This window comes from Nesoenas mayeri, assembly GCF_963082525.1.
Source record: "Nesoenas mayeri genome assembly, chromosome: 13".
NCBI lineage: Eukaryota > Metazoa > Chordata > Aves > Columbiformes > Columbidae > Nesoenas > Nesoenas mayeri.
The window spans coordinates 9,124,344-9,146,875 of NC_137550.1; the positions used below are offsets into that span (position 1 = coordinate 9,124,344).

The 22,532-nt window shown below is 46.2% G+C and overlaps 1 protein-coding gene across 1 annotated transcript; it reads left to right on the top strand.

Annotated features, from left to right (window-relative positions):
• Positions 1–660: 660 nt before the first annotated feature.
• On the top strand, positions 661–22,200 carry IRS4 (insulin receptor substrate 4). Its single transcript, XM_080352355.1, has 2 exons — positions 661–4,354; positions 19,905–22,200. Exons 1-2 carry the CDS (start codon positions 850–852, stop codon positions 19,907–19,909), a joined length of 3,510 nt encoding a protein of 1,169 aa, XP_080208481.1. The 5' UTR covers positions 661–849; the 3' UTR covers positions 19,910–22,200.
• Positions 22,201–22,532: the final 332 nt, after the last annotated feature.

Below are 22,532 nucleotides of genomic sequence, written 5' to 3' on the forward strand. Positions count from 1 at the left end.
CGCCAATCGGGGCCGCCCCCGGCCGCGCGCGGCAGGGCTGGCTCCTCCGAAAAGGAGCTGGGCGATGGCAACGTCAGCCGGTGGCTCTCATCGGACGGGGCTTTGCCGCTGATTGGCCAAGGGAGCTGCCCATCTCTCCGAGCACCCGCCTTCCCCGTTACTTGCGCCGCCAAATACGCACCGCTCCCCGCCCCCGCTTCCCCTATCTGTGTGTGTGAGGCGCGGATTGGCTAACGCCCCGCCGCTCACCCCTCCCCGCCAGTCAGCGTCGGCCCCGCCTCTTTCCCCACTCACCCGTCTCCAGCGCAGGAAACACCCCGCTAGATCGCGGCCAGCCCGGTGCTGCCGCCGGCCTCCATTGGTCCGCTGCGCTGCCGATCTGCCGGAGTCCCGCCTCCCCTAGACTCCGCGCCGCAAAGCCCGCCTCCCCGCCATCTCCGCCCGCTGATTGGGTCGCTGGGGAAGGGCAGCGGTTCTCTATTCGCTCGCCCTCCCGCCACTCCGGCTCCCCGCCCGGCCGGCTCCGCGCTGCCCCCCTCGCCCCGCACGCCTGGGCGCCGGGGGCTCCTCCTGCCGCCGGCCGGGGCCCCGCCCCCGCCTCCCTCCCGGCGCGCCCCCGCCCTCCGCGGGGTCACGTGATGTTTTCGCCGCGGTGCCGCCGAGGCCGCCTGCGTGAGTGCGAGTAGCCGGACGCGCCGCGGCCGCCGGGAGGGCGCGGACGGGGGCGGCGGGTGGGCGCACGGGCACTGCCTGCTCCCCATGCACGGGCCGCTTCCCCGGTGAGGGCGGATTCCCGCTGCCCGCGCCGGACCCCTTCCCCGGCGCTCCGGACCCTGCCTGGCCCCTAAGATGGCGAGTGGGATGAATGGCCCGGGCGGCGGCGGCGGCGGCGGCGCGGCGGCCGGGGGCGGCGAGGAGGAGCCGGGCCCCCGCCACCCGGGAGGCGGAGCCGCGCCTCAGCAGGAGCCCGGCGTGCCCGGCGCGGCGGCGGGCGAGGGGGAGACGGCGGCGGGCGAGGGCGGGCGCTGCCCGTCCCCCCAGCCCCACCACCTGCTGCTGCTGCTGCGGCGCTCGCCCAGCGCCTCGCTCTGCCCGGCGCCGGAGGCCGCTCCCGCAGCGGCCCGAGTTGCCCCCGCCGTGGGCCGCGGCGGGCAGCCCCTCCCGGCGGGCCGCGGCGTCCAGGCGGCCGCCGGCGAGGACGTGAGGAAGTGCGGGTACCTGCGCAAGCAGAAGCACGGGCACAAGCGCTACTTCGTGCTGCGGGCCGAGAGCCACCTGGCCCCTGCCCGGCTGGAGTACTACGACAGCGAGAAGAAGTTCAAGAGCAGCCAGCGGGCGGCGGGGGCCGGCGGGGCCGCCTCTCTCTGCTGCCCCCCGCCCAAGCGGGTCATCCCCCTGTACCAGTGCTTCACCGTCAGCCGGCGGGCGGACGCCAAGCACAAGCACATCATCGCTTTGTACACCAAGGACGAGTACTTCGCCATGGTGGCAGAGAACGAGGCCGAGCAGGAGGCCTGGTACCAGGCGATCAGCGAGCTCATGAGCCAGAGCAAGAGGGGCTTCCTGGAGCAGGAGGACCAGGCTGATCAGCAGGTGGATGAGGATGATGAGCACTACGGGGCTGCCCTGAGGCCCGGCACTGTCTTCAAGGAGGTGTGGCAGGTCAACGTTAAGCCCAAAGGGTTGGGGCAAACGAAAAACCTCACTGGGGTGTACAGGTTGTGCCTCTCCAGCAAAGCCATCCACCTTGTCAAGCTGAACTCGGAGGTGCCCTCTGTCCACTTGCAGCTGATGAATATTCGCCGCTGCGGACACTCGGAGAACTTCTTCTTCATTGAAGTGGGCAGGTCTGCTTCCATTGGACCTGGAGAGCTCTGGATGCAAGTGGATGATTCAGTGGTTGCCCAGAATATGCATGAGACTTTTCTGGACACCATGAAAGCTCTAAAGGCCTTTGCAGAGTTCAGGCCCCGAAGCAAGAGCCAGTCTTCTGGTGGTGGTAGCGGTACCAATCCCATCTCCTTCATCACCACCAGGAGGCACTTGGGCAACCTGCCCCCCAGCCAGACGGGCCTGCAGAGACGATCTAGAACTGAGAGCATTGCTGGAGGGACTCCTCCTACCACCAAAAGCAACAACTCCTATCGCTTCAGAACATCCAGCGAAGGAGAGGGAACCATGACTAGACCTTTTAGGTCGGTGACTGGGAGTCTAATCCACCTGAATACTGCAAGGATGAATTTGGGCCGGCAAGAAGGGAGCGGAAGGTACGTGAGAGCTGCTTTCAGCTCATCTTACCACACCAGGTCTGCTTCGCTGCCCGTTTCTCATTTTCCCTCCACTACAAGTCCCATCAGCGTTTCTTCCAGTAGTGGCCATGGCTCTGCTTCGGACATGTTGACCAGGCCTTCTAGCTCATCCGTTTGTGGTTCCCCAAGTGATGGGGGATTTATCTCTTCCGATGAATATGGCTCCAGCCCTGGTGATTTCAGGTACTTTCGGGTCAGGAGTAACACACCGGATTCCCTGGGAAACACGCCACCCATCAGAGAGGAGAACTGCCTGAGCGAGTATATGTCCATGAGCAAGCAGCAGGCAGACGATAGCTCAAGAGACGATTATATGGAGGCTGAAAAGTGCTTCAGGAAAAGAACTTACTCTCTAACAAAGCCAACTTCTGTTGCGGTGCAGCAGAAGACGACACAAACTACAGCTTCGTTAGATGAAGATTCTGCAGGAAGCCATGGGCGATTACTTTACTCTGAAACACCAAAATTGAAAGATAACTGTGAATTGGAGTACAGTGACACCAACCTTGATTCTGTGTGCAACCAAAGCAGGAGTAAAGCCAGGGATGATGGGTACATGCCAATGATGCCAGGAGTTGCATCTTCGCTATCCAGCAACAGCGATTATTTGCCAATGACTCCCAAAAGTATGTCTGTTCCGAAGCAGATTAACAATTCATGGTCACCATCTCAGGTTGACTCCAGAGGATATATGATGATGTTTCCAAAGGCCAGCTCTTCACCTGTACGAAGTCCGTTAACTGGATTTATTTCTAAAGGAAGTAATGAGAAGATCACAAACAACGAGTATATGGATATGTCACCTGGTAATTCGGCTCCAAAGCACCCCAGTGATTCGAATTACATTCACACTACTTCTGTTTCCAAAGGTTTCAGTTCATATTTTTCTTTGCCCCGAAGCTTTAAGGCATTATCAGGACAAAACGGTGACCACAGTGAGTATGTTCCAATGTCTTCACCGGGAAAATTCTTGTATGGTGGACCAGAAAATGTAAAAGGGGTCAGCAGTGAAGTTCTGGCTAACGGCATCTCTAAATCGCCGGTGGTGAAAGGTTCAGAGGAAGGACTTGTTCAGAACAGGGCTACTAGGCCCACAAGACTCCCCCTTGGTACGAGAGGGAGTAATACTATCCCAAGAATGTATGATCGTACAGTTCCACCTGAGCCAGCGAGTCCTGGGGAATACATAAATATTGATTTTAACGAAAAGGCAAGTAATACACCGTATTCCTTATCTGCAGAAGGATCGCCATCATCTCTAGGCTCGAGCAGCGACCACAGACAGTCCCCACTTTCTGACTACATGAGTGTTGACCTGGATGTACAGTCACCGAAAGCAGCGAAGGAACTGTCCAACTCTCTAACAGATATTTCCATTTACGCAAGTTCCAGTATTCCTAGAAACCAACCCAATCCTGACTACGCGAGGCTTTCGTTTGGTACGGCGTGTGTCAGCACCGCAAGTAACAGGACTGATGACTACACGGAGATGACATTCAACATGGCAGCAACGCCACCGCAGCCATTTTCTGCCGAATCCAACGATGGTATAAAGATAGAGAGCCCTTCTTCCATAGTGAATCGACTGTGCATTGTTGATCGATACGCCGGTAGCAGTAGCTTCTCTGTTCCTGGCACCGAACCTCCTACGGGACCGAAAGTGATTCGAGCCGATCCTCAAGGCAGGAGGAGACACAGCTCCGAAACGTTCTCTTCTGCTGGGACTGTGACAACCTCCTCCTCTTTCTTTACTGACAGTAGCAAAAGACACAGCTCTGCCTCATTTGACAATGTTTGGTTAAAACCAGATGAAAACATTTCTGATGGTCAGGAAAGCAAAATGTCCAGGGATACCTCAACTGGATTTCAGAATGGCTTAAACTACATCGCTTTGAATTTACGCGATGACCCCATAAGCTGTGAGGCAAGTACTACAGCGCCAACTTGCCATCTCCAAAATGGTACTTCAGGTTTGGACGGTGGAGCTTACGTGAGCATAGATTTCAGCAGATCTGATGGGCTGAAGTGTAACGCTGCGAGAAAAGGTTTGTAACTTAAAAAGCACTTTCCTTTCATGCTTGCTTAACTGTAGGAATTAAGTTCTCAATACTAAAATGTGGTCTTCAGAGTGGGGTAAATATTTTTATGATCTGTGGTACTCTAGTACAAACAGTCTCTTTAATGCAATGTCTTAACAGCTGAACAAAGATGAAAAGGAACCTGGTCCTTGGCCTAAAGGATTTATGTGACTCTTGTAGGCAGTTAGAGTTATTATCAAACTGTCATCTGCATTGTTTTTTTTATAGAATAATCTTGCTAGTATAAACATTAATCTTATATCGTGAATTCTTGTCCTGAGGTTATGGTAACTCTTTTCTTCCCTTTGCTTTTGTTTTCCCCTTCTTCCCTTCTTACAACTAGACGACTCTTCGCTGTTTTTTAAATTAGCTTGGTATTTTGTAATTTGTGTCATAGATAGGGAAAGCTGAAAATTGCTAAATTGGGTTTAAACATTAAAATTTGGGGCTTAGATCTGTTTGTTTCAATGACTGTAGGTGAAATGCATGTTTTGGGGTTTTTCATGTCCAAATCTACTCACATTTATTTAGTTGAATCTTGGGTGAACAGAACTCATTGTTTCTCCCCTGGAGGGTTGGTGTGTTCTGGTTGAGCTCTGCTCTCCAAAGGATGCTGTGTCCTCTGGAGCGGCCGGGGGCTCCTGCGGCCCATGCCCCCACCTTTACCCCTCGCTGGTGGCCCAGGGCTTAGCTTAACCCTTCCTTGCTGTACAGAGGGATCTGTCTTCTGCGTAGCTGGTGAGGAACACCTGTGGTAGAGGAGGAGCAGGCTCTGAGTGGTGTCTTCCAGGTCTGAACCTTTGGAGGGGAGGCTGTGAGCTTTCATGTGAGCAGCAGCCCGACCAAACCTGAGGTCACACTCTTTGAGGTGTGCATAAAAAACAAAAGCGTTGGGGGTGAGGAGGAAGAATATGGGAAAGAGGAGGGACGCTCCTACTCATGTGTTAAGGTTTTTGCTCTCGTGGTGGGAGCAAAAAAATAGGAATGAGCTGTCGGTATTTGGCTGTGCGCTGGCTGAACAGCAGTGTTTGTGCAGGCACTGCATTGCACTGTGACTTTGGAATTCTAATCCTTGTTTTGGTGTTAGTGACCCACTGAACTCCTTACAGGAATTCACCTGCCCGGATAGAAAACCGCGTGTGTTGGAAATGATGTTTTCCTCTCTTTGCAAATGTGTGTGTAGTCAATAATTGATGAGTACTAAGAGGAAATATTTAATCGCTGTTGGACATTGATATTTGTCTACTTCTCTGTCAACAGAGAAAGCAGTAAAGCGGCAAGCTACTACTGGCTTTTATATTTTTAATTACCATCTTAAACACTGAAATGATAGGGTGTTTTTTCTAGTTTCACTTTAAAACTAAGTGTCTAAAGGCAGAAGGTACTGCAGGAGCTTAAAATTGTGTGGAAGGTCTAAGCCTGACTCAGCTCGCATGCCATTCGAAGTCTGGCAGCACTGCTCGGGGCTGCTCAGAAACCTGTGGTTTGCCTCAGTGGTTTTTTTCCTCTGCTTTGTTTTGTTGGTTGGAATCAAATGTAGAAGACATCGAAAGTTGCCAGTCCAAGAAGTGCTTTTTTCCCCAAGTTTGTCTTTTGGCACTTCAGAGATTTGTCTGCTAAATCAGTCACACTGATGGCCGTGGCCAGTTGTACTTGTGGGGGTTGGTTGGTTTGTTTGTTTGTTAAACCACCTCCCAAACCAGCAGAATTCCTGCTTGATCTTAGTCCCTTCATATGACTATGATCTGTTATAAAATAAAACTTAATACTTATTTGCTTTTGGCTGTACTGTAAATATTATATTTAAAATGTTTTTCAAGAGAGAATGTGTTTAGAAATTGTATTTATTTAAACATTTTGCTTACTCCTACTGCTGCAAAGTACCTAGAGCCCTGTGCTTGGGGTTTTCCCTGCTCTGTCACAAGTTGCGGAGGGGCAAGAGACCTAGAGCTGCTGGTTTTTGCTGTGAAGTTTTCTGGAAGTGAAGCGTGCATTAAAATGAAGTGAAAAAACTCTGTGCATCAAACCATGGGCATTGGCAGGAAGTTAACCATAAGAATAGTAAGAGCTTAGGTTGGTGGTTTCTTTCTAGCCCTAAAAAGAAAAACAAAATTATAAAGCACTGCTCCAAAACAAGGCCTGGGAGTTTTCTATAAAGACAGGATAAAATATTTCTGGTATATAATAGGAGGGCAAGTGGGGTGTGGACTTTGTCTACTCGTAGGTGGCTCACGGAGGGGTGAACAGATTTTGAAACAGTCCGGGCTAAAAGTAGCTCGCCAAACTTGCATACAGTGTTGTAAATCGGTGCTGTATATCGTTTCCTTAGTAATGACTTAAAATTCTTGATTAGGAAGGTACCAGTTTTCATTCACGTAGTAAATTAGGTCTCTGAGCTATAGCATGCAGGATTTGAGAAGTCTGTGTTCTTGAAACAGCTTCTCAGTTTCTACAGCGGTAAAGCTTTTCCTGTGATATTTTAAAAGTTTTTCTGTAATCCAGAAAACCGCTTTCACATTCCATTTGGAACAGTGGAAACAAAGCTTCACGTTTAAACCTCTTGTATCCTGAAGAGGTGCAGTGTGCCTGTGTGTAATTGATATTTTTAATGCTTTCAGAGAGTTTTAGCAGAACCAAGTGCTGTCTTTTCTTTCCCCTTTTGGTCTTTTTGCCTGAAAAACGCTCTGTGATTTGACCCATTCTTAAGGAAAATATTTTGCAGATGTTTACCCTTTACTTCCTAGAAAGGAGCTATCCCATATTTAATACATTCTATCAGGTGGAAAACTTCACCTCTTCTCCACGAACTGCAGTTTTACTGAATGGAAAATACACTTCTCAATGTGGGATTCTTTGCTTTTTTGTTTTAAATAGGCCTGACTTGTTATTAAACTTTTATTTTTAGGTTTGGGCAAAATTGAGCTCAGGTTGAACGCATGTTGATAATGATGCTAAAAAGAATATAAATTTCTGATTTTTCATGCTTGGAGTGTAAGGAGGTCATTAGGAAAACAGTTTCATCACAAAATTGTTACACAATATTGAAGCAAGCGGTTTGCAGTTTTGATTACATGAATCTGAGTCATGAAATTTTGTGCTAGGAGTACAGAACACTAAAGCTACTTCAAACAGGGCTTAGCTAATGTATACCCTGTTATTGGACCTTGCAGAAACTGAGGAGGATAATGAGAATGGGGTGGTAATAAACTGCATAATAGGTTCTGTATAATACAGGTTTCTTCAGACTTAATTAGAAATATTAAACCTGCAAAGATACACTGGACTCCAAAACCAAAACAGCCTCTTCAGAGTAAATGTTACTAATGTTCAGCTTAATATCGACACACCTATTTTACACCCAGTCTTTAATCTTATCTCTACCTGATACTCTAACATTATGTTAAGATATTATTTCAGAAGTTCTCTAAAGTGCAGGATTATAATTTAGATGTTCCTCACCTTTTTAATCTTGTCCTGTGCTAGACGGGGCAGGAGCGCTGTGTGCGCCTTGGGGAGCTGAGAGGAGCAACCACTGCAGCTGTAAAGCGTAACTTGTGTTCTGAATTGTCCACAGCCTTTATGGTAACTTGTGTATTTCAAATGCAAAATCTTGAAGAATACAACGAACAATATACACTTTGAGAAATTTGGAAGCTGGAAGTTTTAGCTATTGCTAAGGTAGTAAATTACAGTTTACGGGATACTGGGCAAACAAATGCCCGTTTTGGGTTTCAGACTAGTGGTGCTTAAAAGTTTGCTTCAAACTGATGCTCTTTTGTATTGGCAGAATACTTAAGGCATGGGACCATTTAAAAATATCTTGAAGAACCCGATGGAAGCACATCTGAAAGCTGCTATGTGTCCTACGTGTTTGAAGTAACGCCGGGATAATAATTATAAGAAAAAACCAAAACAAAACCAACCCCAAACCCCCACATTTTACTCCTGCTGTAGCAGATGCCGCTTGAACAGTCTTGAATGACTTAGAGCTCTGCTTAAGAATACCCAGGGAAACCTCTGGGGCAGTATTAGAGCTGCTGAGAGCAGAGTGGGGTTTTGCCGTGCGGTGGGGGGTGAGCTCATGGTGACATACGTGACCAAGAACCAGCTGGGTTTTGCTTGTCCTTGGGTGAGAAAGTGAGACGAGCAAGTTTCCCTGACACGGAGAGGGAGCACGCACTTGTAGTCAGTGTTGAAATACTTTGGAAATCAGCTTTCCAGACCCTATAGCTGAAGCTTATGGTTGCATATGTCTTTTGGAATCTAAAACTTTCTGCTTGTAGCCGTCTTGTAGGTGGAGGCAGCGCCGCCGGACACAGGGAGCTGTGGGAGAAATTAGTCCTCATTTAAAGTGCCCTTTTTCTTTTCCTTTTTTAACTCTTGGCCGAAATCCTGAATGCAGGATTACCCTTTGAGTTTTCTCCCTCTAAATTCCCATTTTCCCTCCTCCCCGGCTGTCTGAGGGCCCCTTGTTCCCCGGCGGGTGGGGGCAGCAGGAGGTGTGTGGTAACTCCCTCCTTCCAGCGCCAGGTTCCAGCCCACGATTACTGGGGTGGTTTGTCACTACCTACTTCTTAGGCTTTATTTGTATGTCCAGCAGCGTGGTGGCAGTAGGTAGAGTTGGGGTTTGTTTATTTTTCTCTGTATGTGCTCTTTTTTTTGTGAAAGGATCTTTAATAAGTTTTTCATCTCGATTGCTGGGGGGAGGGTTTATACCTTGAGGTTTTGGATGGCACTAAAAAGAGCTTATAGTACCATGTTGTACCTCGGTGTGTGTTTGTGCGCTCTGTTTGTGTGTCTGTGGTTCTCCCGAAAGCACGCTGAATGGTGTCCAGTATGTTGATTGCGCTAACAAGTTTGTTTTGCTGATTCAAAGCAGGAAACAAACTGTACAATTTTATTTTAAGTACTGTTGTGATGAAATGTGGCATTTTTCAACCCAAAGGAAGTGCTAAACCCAAAGGAGTGATAAATCTGAAAGGCAGGTGAGAGAGAGAGGCAAGTTTTCTGGAGCCTGAGGATGTATTATTACTGCTGTTTTGTCGTAAAAATGTGGCATTATCTTATGACTCATCCTTCAACAGTACGTAATGACTTGGCTGGAGAGCCGTCCTATGGCCCACCCTGCAAAATTGTTGTTTGACTTTTTTTTTTTCCATGTTTAGCTTTTGCAGATTAACAATAATCCAGTGACCAGGTTGCCCCGTTGTCCAGCAGGTTACAGCAATGGCATGGGGGTGAGGAAAAAGGATGTTCTCGTTTTAATCAAGCCCTGCATCTCTGTAAAGGTCACTCAGCTTAGGGATGGTTTCCATGTGGTTGAGAGCCTTGATCAATAGGGATTTGTGACATACCTGAGGACAGTGGGAAGACAAAGGTAAATTAGCCTGACTCATCAAAAGCATTTCAGAGGGGTTGCTGAGTCTAAGGATCTTGCTCATCTAAATGATCTTGAACATAAAAGTGTTTGGATTTGTGGAGATTTTGCTTCAGATGTAGTATTACCCCAAAAGCAGCAGTGTCATAGACTATTAGCAAGAATTTTCTGCTCTGGTTAAGTCACGAGCTGTATCTTAAGGGGCAAAAGTTGCTTGTTTCAAACCAGTATCTTTTGCTGATAATTTAGCTGTGTGGTTGGGCGCTAACAATTCAGGCTGCTTGTGTGTGCGTGTACATGTGTCCTGCATGCCAGGGATTTGAGAGCTAAGCATAAGGTCTAAACTTCTTTTAATCTCCCGAGAAGAAAGGGTTTTGGAAGAGATGGCTTATACTGAAATTGAGATAGTTAAGATTTGGCTTTAATTCCAAGCTGGTGATACAATTTAATGTGACTCAAGAAAATGGAAAACTTTCAGATTACTACTAAAAGGTGAATAGTGCATGTGTTCACTGTATAGCTTGTGTATATAATGAACCTATGTAAATATCAAACTGAATTATTGTTTATGGCATGAGATAGGTAAGGATAGTGTTTCCTGTTTGCTAGGGCATGAAAGGCTCATGAAGATGCTGCCTATTTGTAGAGAAGTTTCCCTTTTAGTGGAATGACTGAGAGTATCAAAATGTTTTTTTTCTTTTTCTGAAAATCAGGAGAAATAATACCAAAAGGTGTGCCAGAAACCTGGTAAAATTGCTTCTAATTTTGTTAGGTCACTAAAGAATACGTTCCTTCCCCAGGGAGCAGTGCGGTTCTGTTCCTGTGCATGGCAAGCCAGCTTGCTTTAGCGTTTAGGGCTGAACAGCTGAATTTGCAGTGTAACTTTTTTTGATGCTGGATAGGCTGAGCTTGAATTATTTTTTGGAGCTGGTGCTTCTTTTCACACAGATCTCTTAGGCTACCGGAAGTTTAGAGAGTTCTTCTGACAGTGAAGCAGATGCAGCGTTAGATAAATGAGAAGCTATTGCATACTAGATCAAGAAAAACTATTAATGTGAGCCACGTGGTGCCCTGTTGGTATGAAAACCCTCTTTAAGCTATTGACAGGTGTTGCTGCTACTTTTGTGGCACCTTATCGACTATTGAGCTGAAATGGCCAAGAGAAACCAGGAAATGGTACGGAAAGGCTTCTCCTCAGGGCCGGGCACCTTTGCTTTGCTGGTCCAAGGGAGCGGAGCCTGTTTGCAGGGGGCTGGCCGAGGACGTTCTTCAGCACCAGCTGCATGCAGGGAAAAACATCCATCAACACAGATGAAGGAACGTGCTTTAAGTTCTGTTAGTTTAAACCAATAAAGTTTTGTAAGCCTAAACCAATATGGGTTAGGGGGGCAAAAAGATATTGTTTGCTGTATGTTTGTTTTGTTTGTTTTTGTTATTGTTTTTGTTTTTAATTTAGTCTTGTTAGAAACAATTGAAAGCTGTTTGGGTTTTCAGTGATAACATACACTGACTTCAAACTTCCAGAATGTTTGCTTTTTCGGATGGGAGACGCTTTGGGAGGTAGTTGCCCTCTATATTTAACTCTGCGGTGTTTTTTCTGGGGGGATGGGTTGTTTGTTTTTAGAACACGTTGCTTTTAAATTGCAGATTGTGTTGAACAGGAAATCAGTTAGAAATGAGTTGAAAAAATGAACAGACTTGATCCTGAAGTAATTCAGACACTATTACAACACTGAGTCTGTTAATGAAAGCTTGTAGCTCCAGATGTGATCTCTGCTCGTTGTGTAGAACCTGACCAGGTAGGCAGGATGAAGGTGTCCTCTGCCATGCCACACATGTAAACATGTTGGTCCCTGCCCTGAGGAGCTTACAATTTAAAAGATGAAACTGAAGAGATGGATGAAACTTAATGTGCTGGGGTGGAGAGTAAGATAAGGATCAAGGCTGCTGCCAGGGGCAGAGTGAAGATAAGAGCTGGCCTGGCAGAGATAAAAGGCTGCGGGAGGGGAAGCTGGTAGAGGCGCTTGGGAGGGTACGCACACGGCAGGGAGCGATGGAAGGTAGCGAGCTATAAATACAGTGGTTGCAATGGTTTAAATGACTTGAAAAGGATGAGGTAAATGTCAGAACACTGGCCAGGATATTAATCTTGGTAAGAGGAATGTGGGCCAACATGTATCTCCGAGTTAGGAGCATGTCCCAATGTTTACTTCTCCCTTTTAGATGTGGAATGTGATGATATGTAGTTTTTCCTTTTCCCTTTCTGTAAGTCAGTTTTCCTGCGGCTGTGTGACTGATGTGTTTGGCGGCAGTAGGGGCGCAGGAGTGCGTACCAGAGCCCAGCATCGCCCCTGCAGCATCCCTCGCCAGTTACCGTCACATGGACCTGCATCCTCTGCTCTTGTGAGGCTTTGCTCCAGAAGCAGCTTGCATGATGGAGCTGCCTTGACAGCTGGTTCCTTCTTGGTTTTGGAGGGCCTTTTTAGGTGGCATCTCTGGGACTCGGGCCATCTTCTAGCATTGGGGAGGAGGCAGCAGCATGTCACCTTTAGGGTTTGTCGCCGGCATGGTCAGGAGTGTTTGCAGTGCAGCTCTGAACGGGAAAGTCTGGCTGCGGTGCTCTGCAGAAGCTGGAGTGCCAAACCATAGCTTGGACGGGAGAAAGTTAATTCATTTGTGCGTCGGTAGATCAGGTTGAACAGACACTGTGGTGGTTGCGGAGGAGTCTGGAAGTGGTGGCAGCAGGGAGTCTTGATTCACCGTTGAGGTTACAAGGGATTGAAATATTAATGTTGGCATGTTCCACAAGGTAAACACTAAACAAGAGTTGCACACTGTTGATTAAAGCTTGTGTGTAGCCACGGTTTAACTAACTCTGCCCATTGTGAGCTCCTGGGCTGCTCCTGGCAGCTGGAGGCCCCATCCTTGGCTCTTGTGCGTGTGCTGTGATTTGAAAAGACCTCGCTTCACCTGTGCGATGGAATCTGAACCCTTTTCCTCCCCTGCATAAGCCAGGGTTTGGGTATCCTAATACTAAAGCAGACTTAGTGTGATAATCAGGAAATGTAAAAATTGCTGTGTGCCAGTGCTGTGAGTGGGAGCAGGTAGTGGCTGATGGCAAAGTACTTTTTTCGTGCAGGCATGCGTGGGCAAAAGGGATGGGAGACGAGGGCGTAACTCTGAGTATGTGGCCGTGTGGTAACTTTTTGTCTTTTGACAGTCATTTGTGGTGATGGAGGTGAAAGAAAAAGGTAGTGCTGCATGCTTTCGGACGTCAATGGCTAAAGGGGTTGGGAAGAGCAAAGGGATGAATTAGAACATGTGAAAACTTCTGTAGAAAGGAAATACCAGGAAAGGTGATTTGAAGGGTGGGGAGCTGTTTCATTAGTCATGAGTGACACTGTCCTTTCTCTGAGTTGTGTTTATAAGAATAGTGTTGCTCACCCAAACCCAAGACCTGTGCCTGCAAGCAGGCACCACCCAGCAGAGGAAGAGCAGGGCAGGCCTAAGTAATAATGCCACACAAACATACACCCAGCGTCTTTTTTTTTTATTATTATTTATTTTTTTGGCTTGGGGGGTTTCCTGAGCCTGATGCAGTTTGTGTGTTTTATAATCCTCCACGGATCTCTAACCCAAGTACTTCTCCAATCCCTTTTTGATGGAGTGTGAACTCCTTGTATCCACAGCAGCCCATGGCACACGCTGCATGCAGAGGTCTCTCCGTGTTTTGGACCCTGGTCCATCCTGACTTGTTTTGGCAGCCCCTGGTTTGTGTATTGGGCGAGATAAGGACCCCTATCATTTCTCTCCATGCCCTCAGGGTTGTGCAGATGCTGTATCCTCCTCTGCCATGCACTTGGCTGGTGTCCTGTCAGTGGCTCCCTGTACTGCACGCAGCAAGGACCTGTGGTATAATATATTCTTTTAAATTTCCTCGTGGCATCCTAATACACGCAGGCAGAAAGCTCCACGTTACCTGGCTGTCCCTTGCCGGGAAGCTGTTTCACACCTTTCCAGAGTTTTTCTGCACTATTCAAACTCTTCCAGTTATTCCAAGCCCCTTTGAAGGAGGGCACAGAGCCATGTGTGCTGCTCTGCACCGTATTTCCTCCAGCTCTTTTCTTTCCTATTTATTTCCTGACAGTTTTTACCATCTTGTTTATGGCCGGAGCGCAGGCAGGAAAGATATTCCGCACTATTGGCACTTCATGTCACGAGAGCGGGGTGAACTGTAGCAGGTGCTATTGCCAGAAGCCACACAAACAAGATATATATATATATATATATATGTTTACCAAAGTTTACCAATGCTGCTGCAGTTTAGGAGGTCAGTGGTGGTATCTTACACACTCGCCATGAGTGCTTTTGAAAAAGAACAACTATTTTTCATTCTTCTGCACCATGAAAATCTGAAATTTTTGAACTTCTATGCGTTTTTTAAGGGGAAAGAAGTTAATATAGTGAGACAACACTAAAAATTGTCATAGGAGTTTAGTTTAAAAACAACAAACAACCAAAAAACTCCTGGCAACTTCTTGTCAAGCAGTCCGGTGCAACGTGAGTTGGCGTTGTGGCCATAGGAATAGTTCTAGGAATAGTATCAGTAGAAGAGATGAGATGAGGGAGCGTAAGGCCTTCCTGGAAACAACGCTACGCTTTATTACAAGAGAAGAGCCACTGTTGCAAAAGATAAGGCCTTTCTGCAAAGGGAATTAAAATGATCTTAAAGCCTGGGAGGGTTTGTTGGTTTTTTTAGCCCGTGAAATTGCGAAGCACTAAGAATAGTGGAACCACATTTGAAACAAATGATTGTGGATAAAGATTATTTGTGAGGGTAACTTTGTCTTCTAAATTTTAGAGATACAGCTTGAGGAGGAATCTCATTTACTGGGATGTGTTGTTACTAGTCGCTGTGTTTAGTTTATCCAATGAAATCTGGGCCCTAAAAGGTGGAGTTTTTAAAACAAATTTTGCTGCTTTTTTGCTTGTGGAAAGTCATGGATATATTTTATACCCACAATATTCCTTAGTTCCATTTGAGCATCATTAGTTTGTTGTTGAGAGAAGAAAATCCATGAAATCTGTACTTAATGGTAAGCGTGCAGTTTAACCCATTTCCCAAACAAGGATGTTGTTCTGTGTCGGGACTGCGTTTGGGTGTCCCAGGTGCAGTAATTGCATGTGCAGTGGCCACAGCAAATGTTTTTGTGATTTGTATTTGCAGACATGGTGTCTGTGTGTGCAAATTAAGAAGGAATTCTGCTTTTCTCAAATAACACCACTCGACTCTAGCAAGGTCTAAAGCTACACCATTAAAATAAGAACTTGAAGAAATAGGACAATGACATAGGGCCGTAACGATGGATTTGGAAAGATGTGGGGCAAAAAAAAGATTATATCTTGATTTGTGAAGAATGTATTTGGGCAAATCACCTCCCTCCTCCTGACCTGTGTGCCAGGTAGGAGGCTTGAAATGTAATGCTGTTGGACATGCTGGTTGTGTCCTGAGGTTGTGCTGGCGTTCGGTGCTTTCCTGAACTGCAGGAATATTATGTATGACCATGGGCACGAGCAAATGTAGGGCTGTGCTGCTTTTGATCTGCACAAGTGGGATTAACTCCCATTTCCCCCTAACCTGAAGTTCAGGAAATGGAGAACTTCAGGGGTGTTCTCCAGAAAGCTTTAAGCTTAGTCTTTGACATGGAGATATTAATCATTTAATTATCTTAAATTAATATCTTCTGCAAGCAAAGCTTTTATCCTTTTAGGAATTGGATACAGAATTATGTCAGTAGAAGCCTTTCCTGTAAAAACAGATATTATTTAGAGTGGATTTCTTTGAGAGGACATGTCTGCTATGTTCTTAAAACCTCTCAGTTTGTTTCAAAGTGGCCTGACTTGTATGACCTGAATAATTCAGATGCAGGAAATGAAGTGTAAATTGGATATATTCTCATCTGATACTTTTTCAAATGGAACACACTGGATTTGCAATCTAATGAATTAAAACTAATCTGATTCTCTGCCCCTAATTTTTATAAAGCTATAGATTCTGTTTGCACAGAAACCTTGAGGAGCACTTTCTCAACGTGTTCCTCAGTTTCAAACAAAACATTTTTTAGCAGTGGCACACTGCTGTTCTATCTGAGATATTTGCCCTCTTGGTTTCTCTCCTGCCCTTGCGATCCTTTTCCACTCTCTGATTGTTCCTCAGAAAGACTCGACCAGCTGTGTGTAGTTTTACAATCTGATCCTGTCTTAAACTGATGAGTTTAAATAGAATTGTGTAATGGAGAGATCATTGTTTTAATTTCCTAAACTTTGCATATATATTTTAAGAGGTGATCTGTGAAAATGTTTGGATGCTTTCTGGACTCATTTTCCATATTAAATGTTCACAGGAAGTTGAATTTGTGTTGTTGTCAACATTCTGAAGCAGTACAGTTTAATTTTGAATCAAGGCTGAAGCTTTTGTTTAGGAGCTGTTAGCAGAGGCGAAGTTTGAATGAACAGAAGGCTGCTGTGAAAACTATTGGAATAGTGTATTTCTGGGCACTTTTTTTTGAGCTCAGGTTTTTGCCGCTTGTTTTGTTGTGATGATCGGTTATCTGATATTTTTCTTCGGAAGGCTGAGCAGATTTTCTTGGAAGAGCTTGTGACGGTGCGGTAACAGCAGCGTGTTCACATGGCGGGTGGAGATGTCTAAGATACCTTGTCGTGTCTGATCTGGCCACCGAGCCGTATGCGGTGTTGTCCATGTTCTGAGAAGCGCGAGGGCCGCTGTTCCTTTAGTGTTCAGTGTTGAGTCAGATACGTTTGTATGGTATCCATAGCACAATGCTAATCTGGTTTTTAATGTTGATTGGCAGTTCTCATTTTTGTGCTGCTAACATAGAAAATTGTTGGCTGATGAATCTTATGTTATGCAAACTTGAAATAAGATCATCCAGCTTCCCAGAAGCTGTGTCGTGTTCTTGGAGCACCTCATGTCCTCCATTAATTTACCTTTACCTACTGACTAGTCAAAAGATGGAAGATCAGGTGTGGAGAGAAGAGCCAACAAGGAGCTTAAAGTGTGAGCACATATGTATCTCTCAAATATATCTGTATCTATATATACGTATATATGCGTAAATGCTAGATGCTTTTATCCCAGAAAAGAGCTGGTGACTCAGGGCGTCAGCCCCCTGTCCTGCTCCAGCTGCGGTGTTCACATTTTCAGCTTTAACAAGGGGATTAGAGAAGCGGTGACAACCACTAACTCCATGTCTGAAAGACTCAAGGCTTTATGAGGCTGTTATCAGCTTGTAGGTAATGTTGACATGAAACTCCCTATTGTTTGCTTACAGTTCCCACAATTATGTTTTAACTTAAAAATGACAAAGGTTTATAATCATGGGGAGAAGGGGGGACAGATTGGTGGGACATGGTGTGAGAAGCACAGAGGCTGGGGAATGGGGACACCACGGGGCGGTCCTGAGCTTGCCTTTGCGCTGGTTTCAAACTGTGTTTTAGCCCGGACTTCCAGGGGGTTTATAAACTGTAGTGAGGGTGAGCTGAGGATACTCTTCTGCTTTTCTTACACTTGAATGTGTGTTAGTCTGGGCTCTGGCCGGAGTTACAGCTGAGTTTGCTTTGGGGTTGGTTCTTGCGCTGCCTCCCGGTTGTGCCAGGCTTGTTCAAAGAGTTGAGCAGGTTTTTGTCTCTTAAGCTCTCCCCCTTGCCCTCCAAGTATCTTAAATGTAATTTGGTGTAAGTTTATGAAAGTTCTCAAAAAGTTTTAGTTATAAATACCGAGTTTTGCCACATGAGGATTGTCCGATGCAAACGACTGGGCCTTTGCTCTTTTAAATGTTTCGGGGATATGCTTGGAGAGATTAGAATAACTCGTCCAGCAGCTTTCAGGTGTGCCTTGTGTGTTAGGCGTGGAGGAAAAATGTCCTGACAAAAGCAGAGACAGTTTTTGAAGTTCCTTTTATGTAACCTCCTAGGTCCACAGCAAGGAAAGGGTGGGGGGATGTTAATTTTTACTGTGGATAAGTTGAATATAGAAGTCTTAATTGTTCCAACATTTGACTTGCACGCACCGTTGAGGTGCGATTCATTGCCAGCTGTGGTGCGTATTTTCATTCTTTTGGTCCTACAGCGAAACAATGATTTTCTGAAGAGGAAAAAAATAATAGCTTCATTTGGCTTTTGTGAAAACAAAGGCATCGCTAACCACATCACGCTCTGTGTGTAGCGAGCAATAGCTTTTTGTAGCGATCTTATGTCTGTGAAATAATACAAATGGAGATTCTTGAGTTGTGGGTGTATTTTGGATGTCTCTTCCTTGAATTGTGGAAAACCAAGTTACTTTATTTTTTAAATCACTCCGTATTTGAAAAATGAAACTCGGCAACCCAGACGTGCGAGTGGGTTGTGCGGGATGAAAGGGAGCTTTCTCAGGACCCCTGTCCCGGGGCACTGGTGGGGCCAGGCTGCTCCGGGCAGCTCAGCTTTGTTCTTTTGTTCTTTCGTGTTCTTTTGAAGGGATACTATTTTTAGCTGGTCAGAAATCAGAACTTCTTTAACTTAGGGTGGAGCTGGTCTGTGCATACTTTGATTGGTTATGTAAGTAAACATACAGGTTTGCGTTAATACATATAACGCTTGTTCTTTAGATGGTCACGTTTTCTTCACCACGTTCCTGTGGTGCAGGCAGCGAAGCACAACGGTGTCTGTACAAGGAGGTTTAGGTGATTTCCTCGTGTCCCCGCAGAAGAGCGCAGGCAGGACCAAGCTCTGAAGCCCCTTCTTTGGTTGCAGCGTGCTGTGCTGCCATCGCTGGGCTTCCCTACCAAGTGTTCCCCGTGTCGCAGCAGCTCTCAGTGGCATCAAGCTGTCCCGGAGCAGGGACAGAGCTTGTGCTGTGTGGCTTTGGGGGAAAAGCAGACTACATTTCTGTACTGGAAGTTTTCTGAAGACTAAATCTCTTCTTGCTCTCATTGAGAACCAACAGCTAGCACCTGCTGTGTCCTTCTTCCCTGGAGTGTCAGGAAACACCTCCCTGTACCTCAAACCATGAAAGGGTGACCAAAGCCAGCTGTCAGCAGAGGACGGTGCCCTCAGCCTTGGCCAAGGGGACAGTCTGGACCTGCAGACAGTGTGACACAGCGATGTGGCCGATCGTGCTCCTCCAGACTGGAAATGGCAGGAGTGGAAGGGGTTTGTAGTGAGCTGGAAATGACTTTCCATACGTTCTTCAGTTTGCGTTCCTGCCGCTGCAGAAAGTCTTTGCATCCCCCGCATCAGAGTTCTCCGTGTCAGGAACTTTTGGAGCAGCTCTGCCCTTGGCACGAGCAGGTTCATTTCAGAGCTGGGGCGTTCAGCTTGGAGGTCATCCTCGCTGCAGTGCCCATTCCTGCCTTGTCACCCCACGGTACCTTCCTCTAACACCACGTTATAGATTTTGGTTTTTGCCCTCGTTTTACCAAGCATTTAGTATTCTGCCTTTTGCAGCCGTTTGGAAGGCACTGGTTTTTGCTGTCGGCAGTGCTGTCTGCCACAGCTATGTGCTTTTGTACCCTGTGTCGCTTTTTAGTGCGGCTTTCTTGAAAAAGGGAGAACTGTGCTCTGAGGTGCCGCTTATCACAACTAGATTGAGCTTATTCCTGAAAAGCTGAGGACGGGGCACGCAGCTGTCGTGGGGCTGCAGGGAAGGTTTGTTCCGCAGCTCCATGCCGGCTGTGAACGGGAGCGTTTGCCACAAGCTCCGTTGTGTCTGGGTGAGCAGAACCGCTCTGTGCTCATCCTGCTGCCCGCTCACAACAGCCTCCGCACAGCACCCGCCACCCTGGGAGGATCGAACTCTCGTGGAGTGAAATAGCGCTCGTGAAGCGCCGGTGCTGGGCTTGCAGCGGCTCTTTGGTCCTTGCTTCGGCCCTCGTAGCTCTCCCGGTGGCTCGGGCTCTCCAAGCCGGTGCCATCTGGCAGTGCCACCTCCCTCTCTGAGGGACCTGTGTTCTGCATCCCGCTGCTGTCACTTCTGCGATGGACAAGCTCCCCGTATTCTCTCACTAGGAAACATTTATTTTCACTATGAAACTTGCTTTTAAAATATCACTGACTTTTTCTTTTTCCCCCTCTCCTCTCTAGACTGACTGCATGGCCATGGAAACCATTGTTGCGAGAGAAGACTTTTCTGCTGGTAACTCCAGGACCTGTGTGGTGCTTTTGGAAGCAAAGCTCAGCTCCAGCCGGCTACTTTCATTTCCACCAGCACGGACATAGACACCCATCCTTTTAATTATTTTTCTTCATAGACATCAGCTCTCTACAGTTGAATTAATTTGAATTGAGGTTTTTTCATAGCTGTGCTTTGGTGATGGAGTTTGGTCTTTCACGTCATATCTATTTGGGAGGCAGTGCGAGTGCTAATAGGAGACCCCCATGCGCCCCTTTCTTCCTCCTGCCTCTCCCGTTGATTTTTTAACTTATATTCTGAGAAGTCAAAGCTGGTTTCTGATTGTCTGTTTAACATGGGTTTGCTTCTCTGGTACATTAACGAGTGGTTAGCTTAAAACATGTATCGTTTAGAAATATATTGGCAGTTCAGGATTTCTTCAGGTGGCTGGGCTGACCCCGTGGGACTGAACTGCTCTGAGGAACGGAGACCTCTTCTGCTTTTTTTTGGGTTGTTTTTTTGGTTAAGGTTTTGCTTTTATGGTACAAGAGGTATTTCTTGATCATAGGCTAGAGTATTTTAAATCAAATGTCTGTCAGAGCTTAATCGGAATTTATTTTTTTGCTCAGAATTTTGCTATGTACAAAGTAGGATTAATGGGCTGGTTGTCTTGTAGGTTGTTTTTGTTCTTACCCTCGAGATATTTGTTTATAAATACGAATTGTGCAAAATGAGGTTTTTGTTCATGCATTCAAATGGAGAACTGCAGAGTCGTATCCAGCGTTTGTGACTTCTGCATTATATTTGTCAGCTGTAGCTTTTTAAAAGGAAACCACCCTAATTGATCTTACTGTCAACCAAAGCCCCATTTTCAATCTGGGACTATTTTTGTTCTTTCTTCCTGGCATCATGGCGAAAAAGTAGAATGTAGGCTCCTCAGTTGTCTTGGTCCCACTTACAGAAATGCCAACAGTGAGAGTTGGAGATTTTTCAAACAAGCCCTGATTTTTCTACCATTACGTTGCTTCGCTCTTGTACTGAGTATTTTTTTTGGCTGGAATGATGTAGGTACCGCACCGCTCTGCTGTTGGTTGCATGGACCGGTGGCTGGGGCTGCGCTGGGACGCGAACCTCGAGCGGTACCCGCGTCCCGGCCGGCGTGCGGTACAACCGGCCGGCGTGCGGTACAACCGGCCGGCGTGCGGTACAACCGGCCGGCGTGCGGTACAACCGGCCGGCGCCGCACATGGGCACCGTCAGCTGGCATTGTTCGGTGACGTGTACCCAAATCTGGTTTGGAGTAGTGTTAAAATGTACACGTCACTAAAATACAAAGACTTTTTGGTTTTTGGAAACATGGTACTGATCAGTTTACACCGTGTGTAGCGGCGGGAAAACTGTTGCTACCGGGTTTAAAAGCACAGATCTGGTTTTGATTCTGGAAGAGAAGTTGGTACAGTTACTTGTTGCTGCTAAAAATACACTAATTAAAAATAAGACCACTCTTACAGACCAGGATACTGTCTTGCCATATAGCTTTTGTTTGGTCTCATAAATTAATAATGCAATATGTAGACAGCTTTTTATAAAGCTTTACATCTTTTTCTAAGAAATCAAAATTTGGATGAAGATAGATCTAAACATTTAATGTGAAAGGAAAAGGTTGTTTTGAAGAAATTTGTTACGTAGTTATTTCATATTAGACCCCTGAGGCTGCCGTTGTACAATATACAGCACTGGTTTAATAAATGCTGAATAAATAAGTAAATGGGTAACCTCAAGTATAGTGGTACAAATACTAATAGGTACGGCATAATAAATATGCAATCTTTTTGAATCTCTTAGTTTACAGCAACTAATTTATTCAGTATTGTGCTGGAAGAACATTTTCAGATGATGTAAAACATATCACTATATATACTACCTTCCAGCTACCCGTTTATGCTGCTGTATAGTACAAAAATACCAATGATAGAACAATGTTTGTCCTGTAAATTTAATTTGATATTGGACAGTTATTGTCTGTACAAACTAAAACATATATGGTTAAAACTGTTCATTATATTTGCTATTTCTGCTTCACAGATCTGTTTTAAAGTTGAGCTGATTGATCTGGCTTTGTCTTCCATTGTAAATATTATGTTGTTTTCTTTGTAAAACACATCGCGTTTGCGGTTTTGGGAGACTGGCTTGAAGCTCTGTATAGTGTTTATATTTATCTGACTTGGCTTTCCATAGAGCTACTTGCAGTAAATACGTGTTCATGTAGCTCCGTGTCTGCGTTTTATTTTTAAATCAGTTGTGGTCGGTCAGAAGAGCGTTTCCTCCCGCTTTCCTCTCGCAGTGGTTTTGTCACCCTGTGTCCCCTGACGATTTGGAGCAGCTTTCAGTATATATCTCAGAGGAGGGATTCCAGGTCTGTACAATTCTCTCTGCCACTGAATGCAAAAGGTAACGCACAGAAAAACACCCGGTTTGTCATAGATTCGTGGGGCTGGTAACAACTGTGGTTCTGAATGAAAAGAATATCCGTGCCTGCTACTTTCTTTCTCTGCTTCAAATGCAAGAGAGCGTGGCAGTTCTTGGTTCTTGACTCTGTC

What these genes read in the sequence shown, in the direction of transcription:
- IRS4 (XM_080352355.1), top strand. Translation starts at nt 850, where the DNA reads ATGGCGAGTGGGATGAATGGCCCGGGCGGCGGCGGCGGCGGCGGCGCG.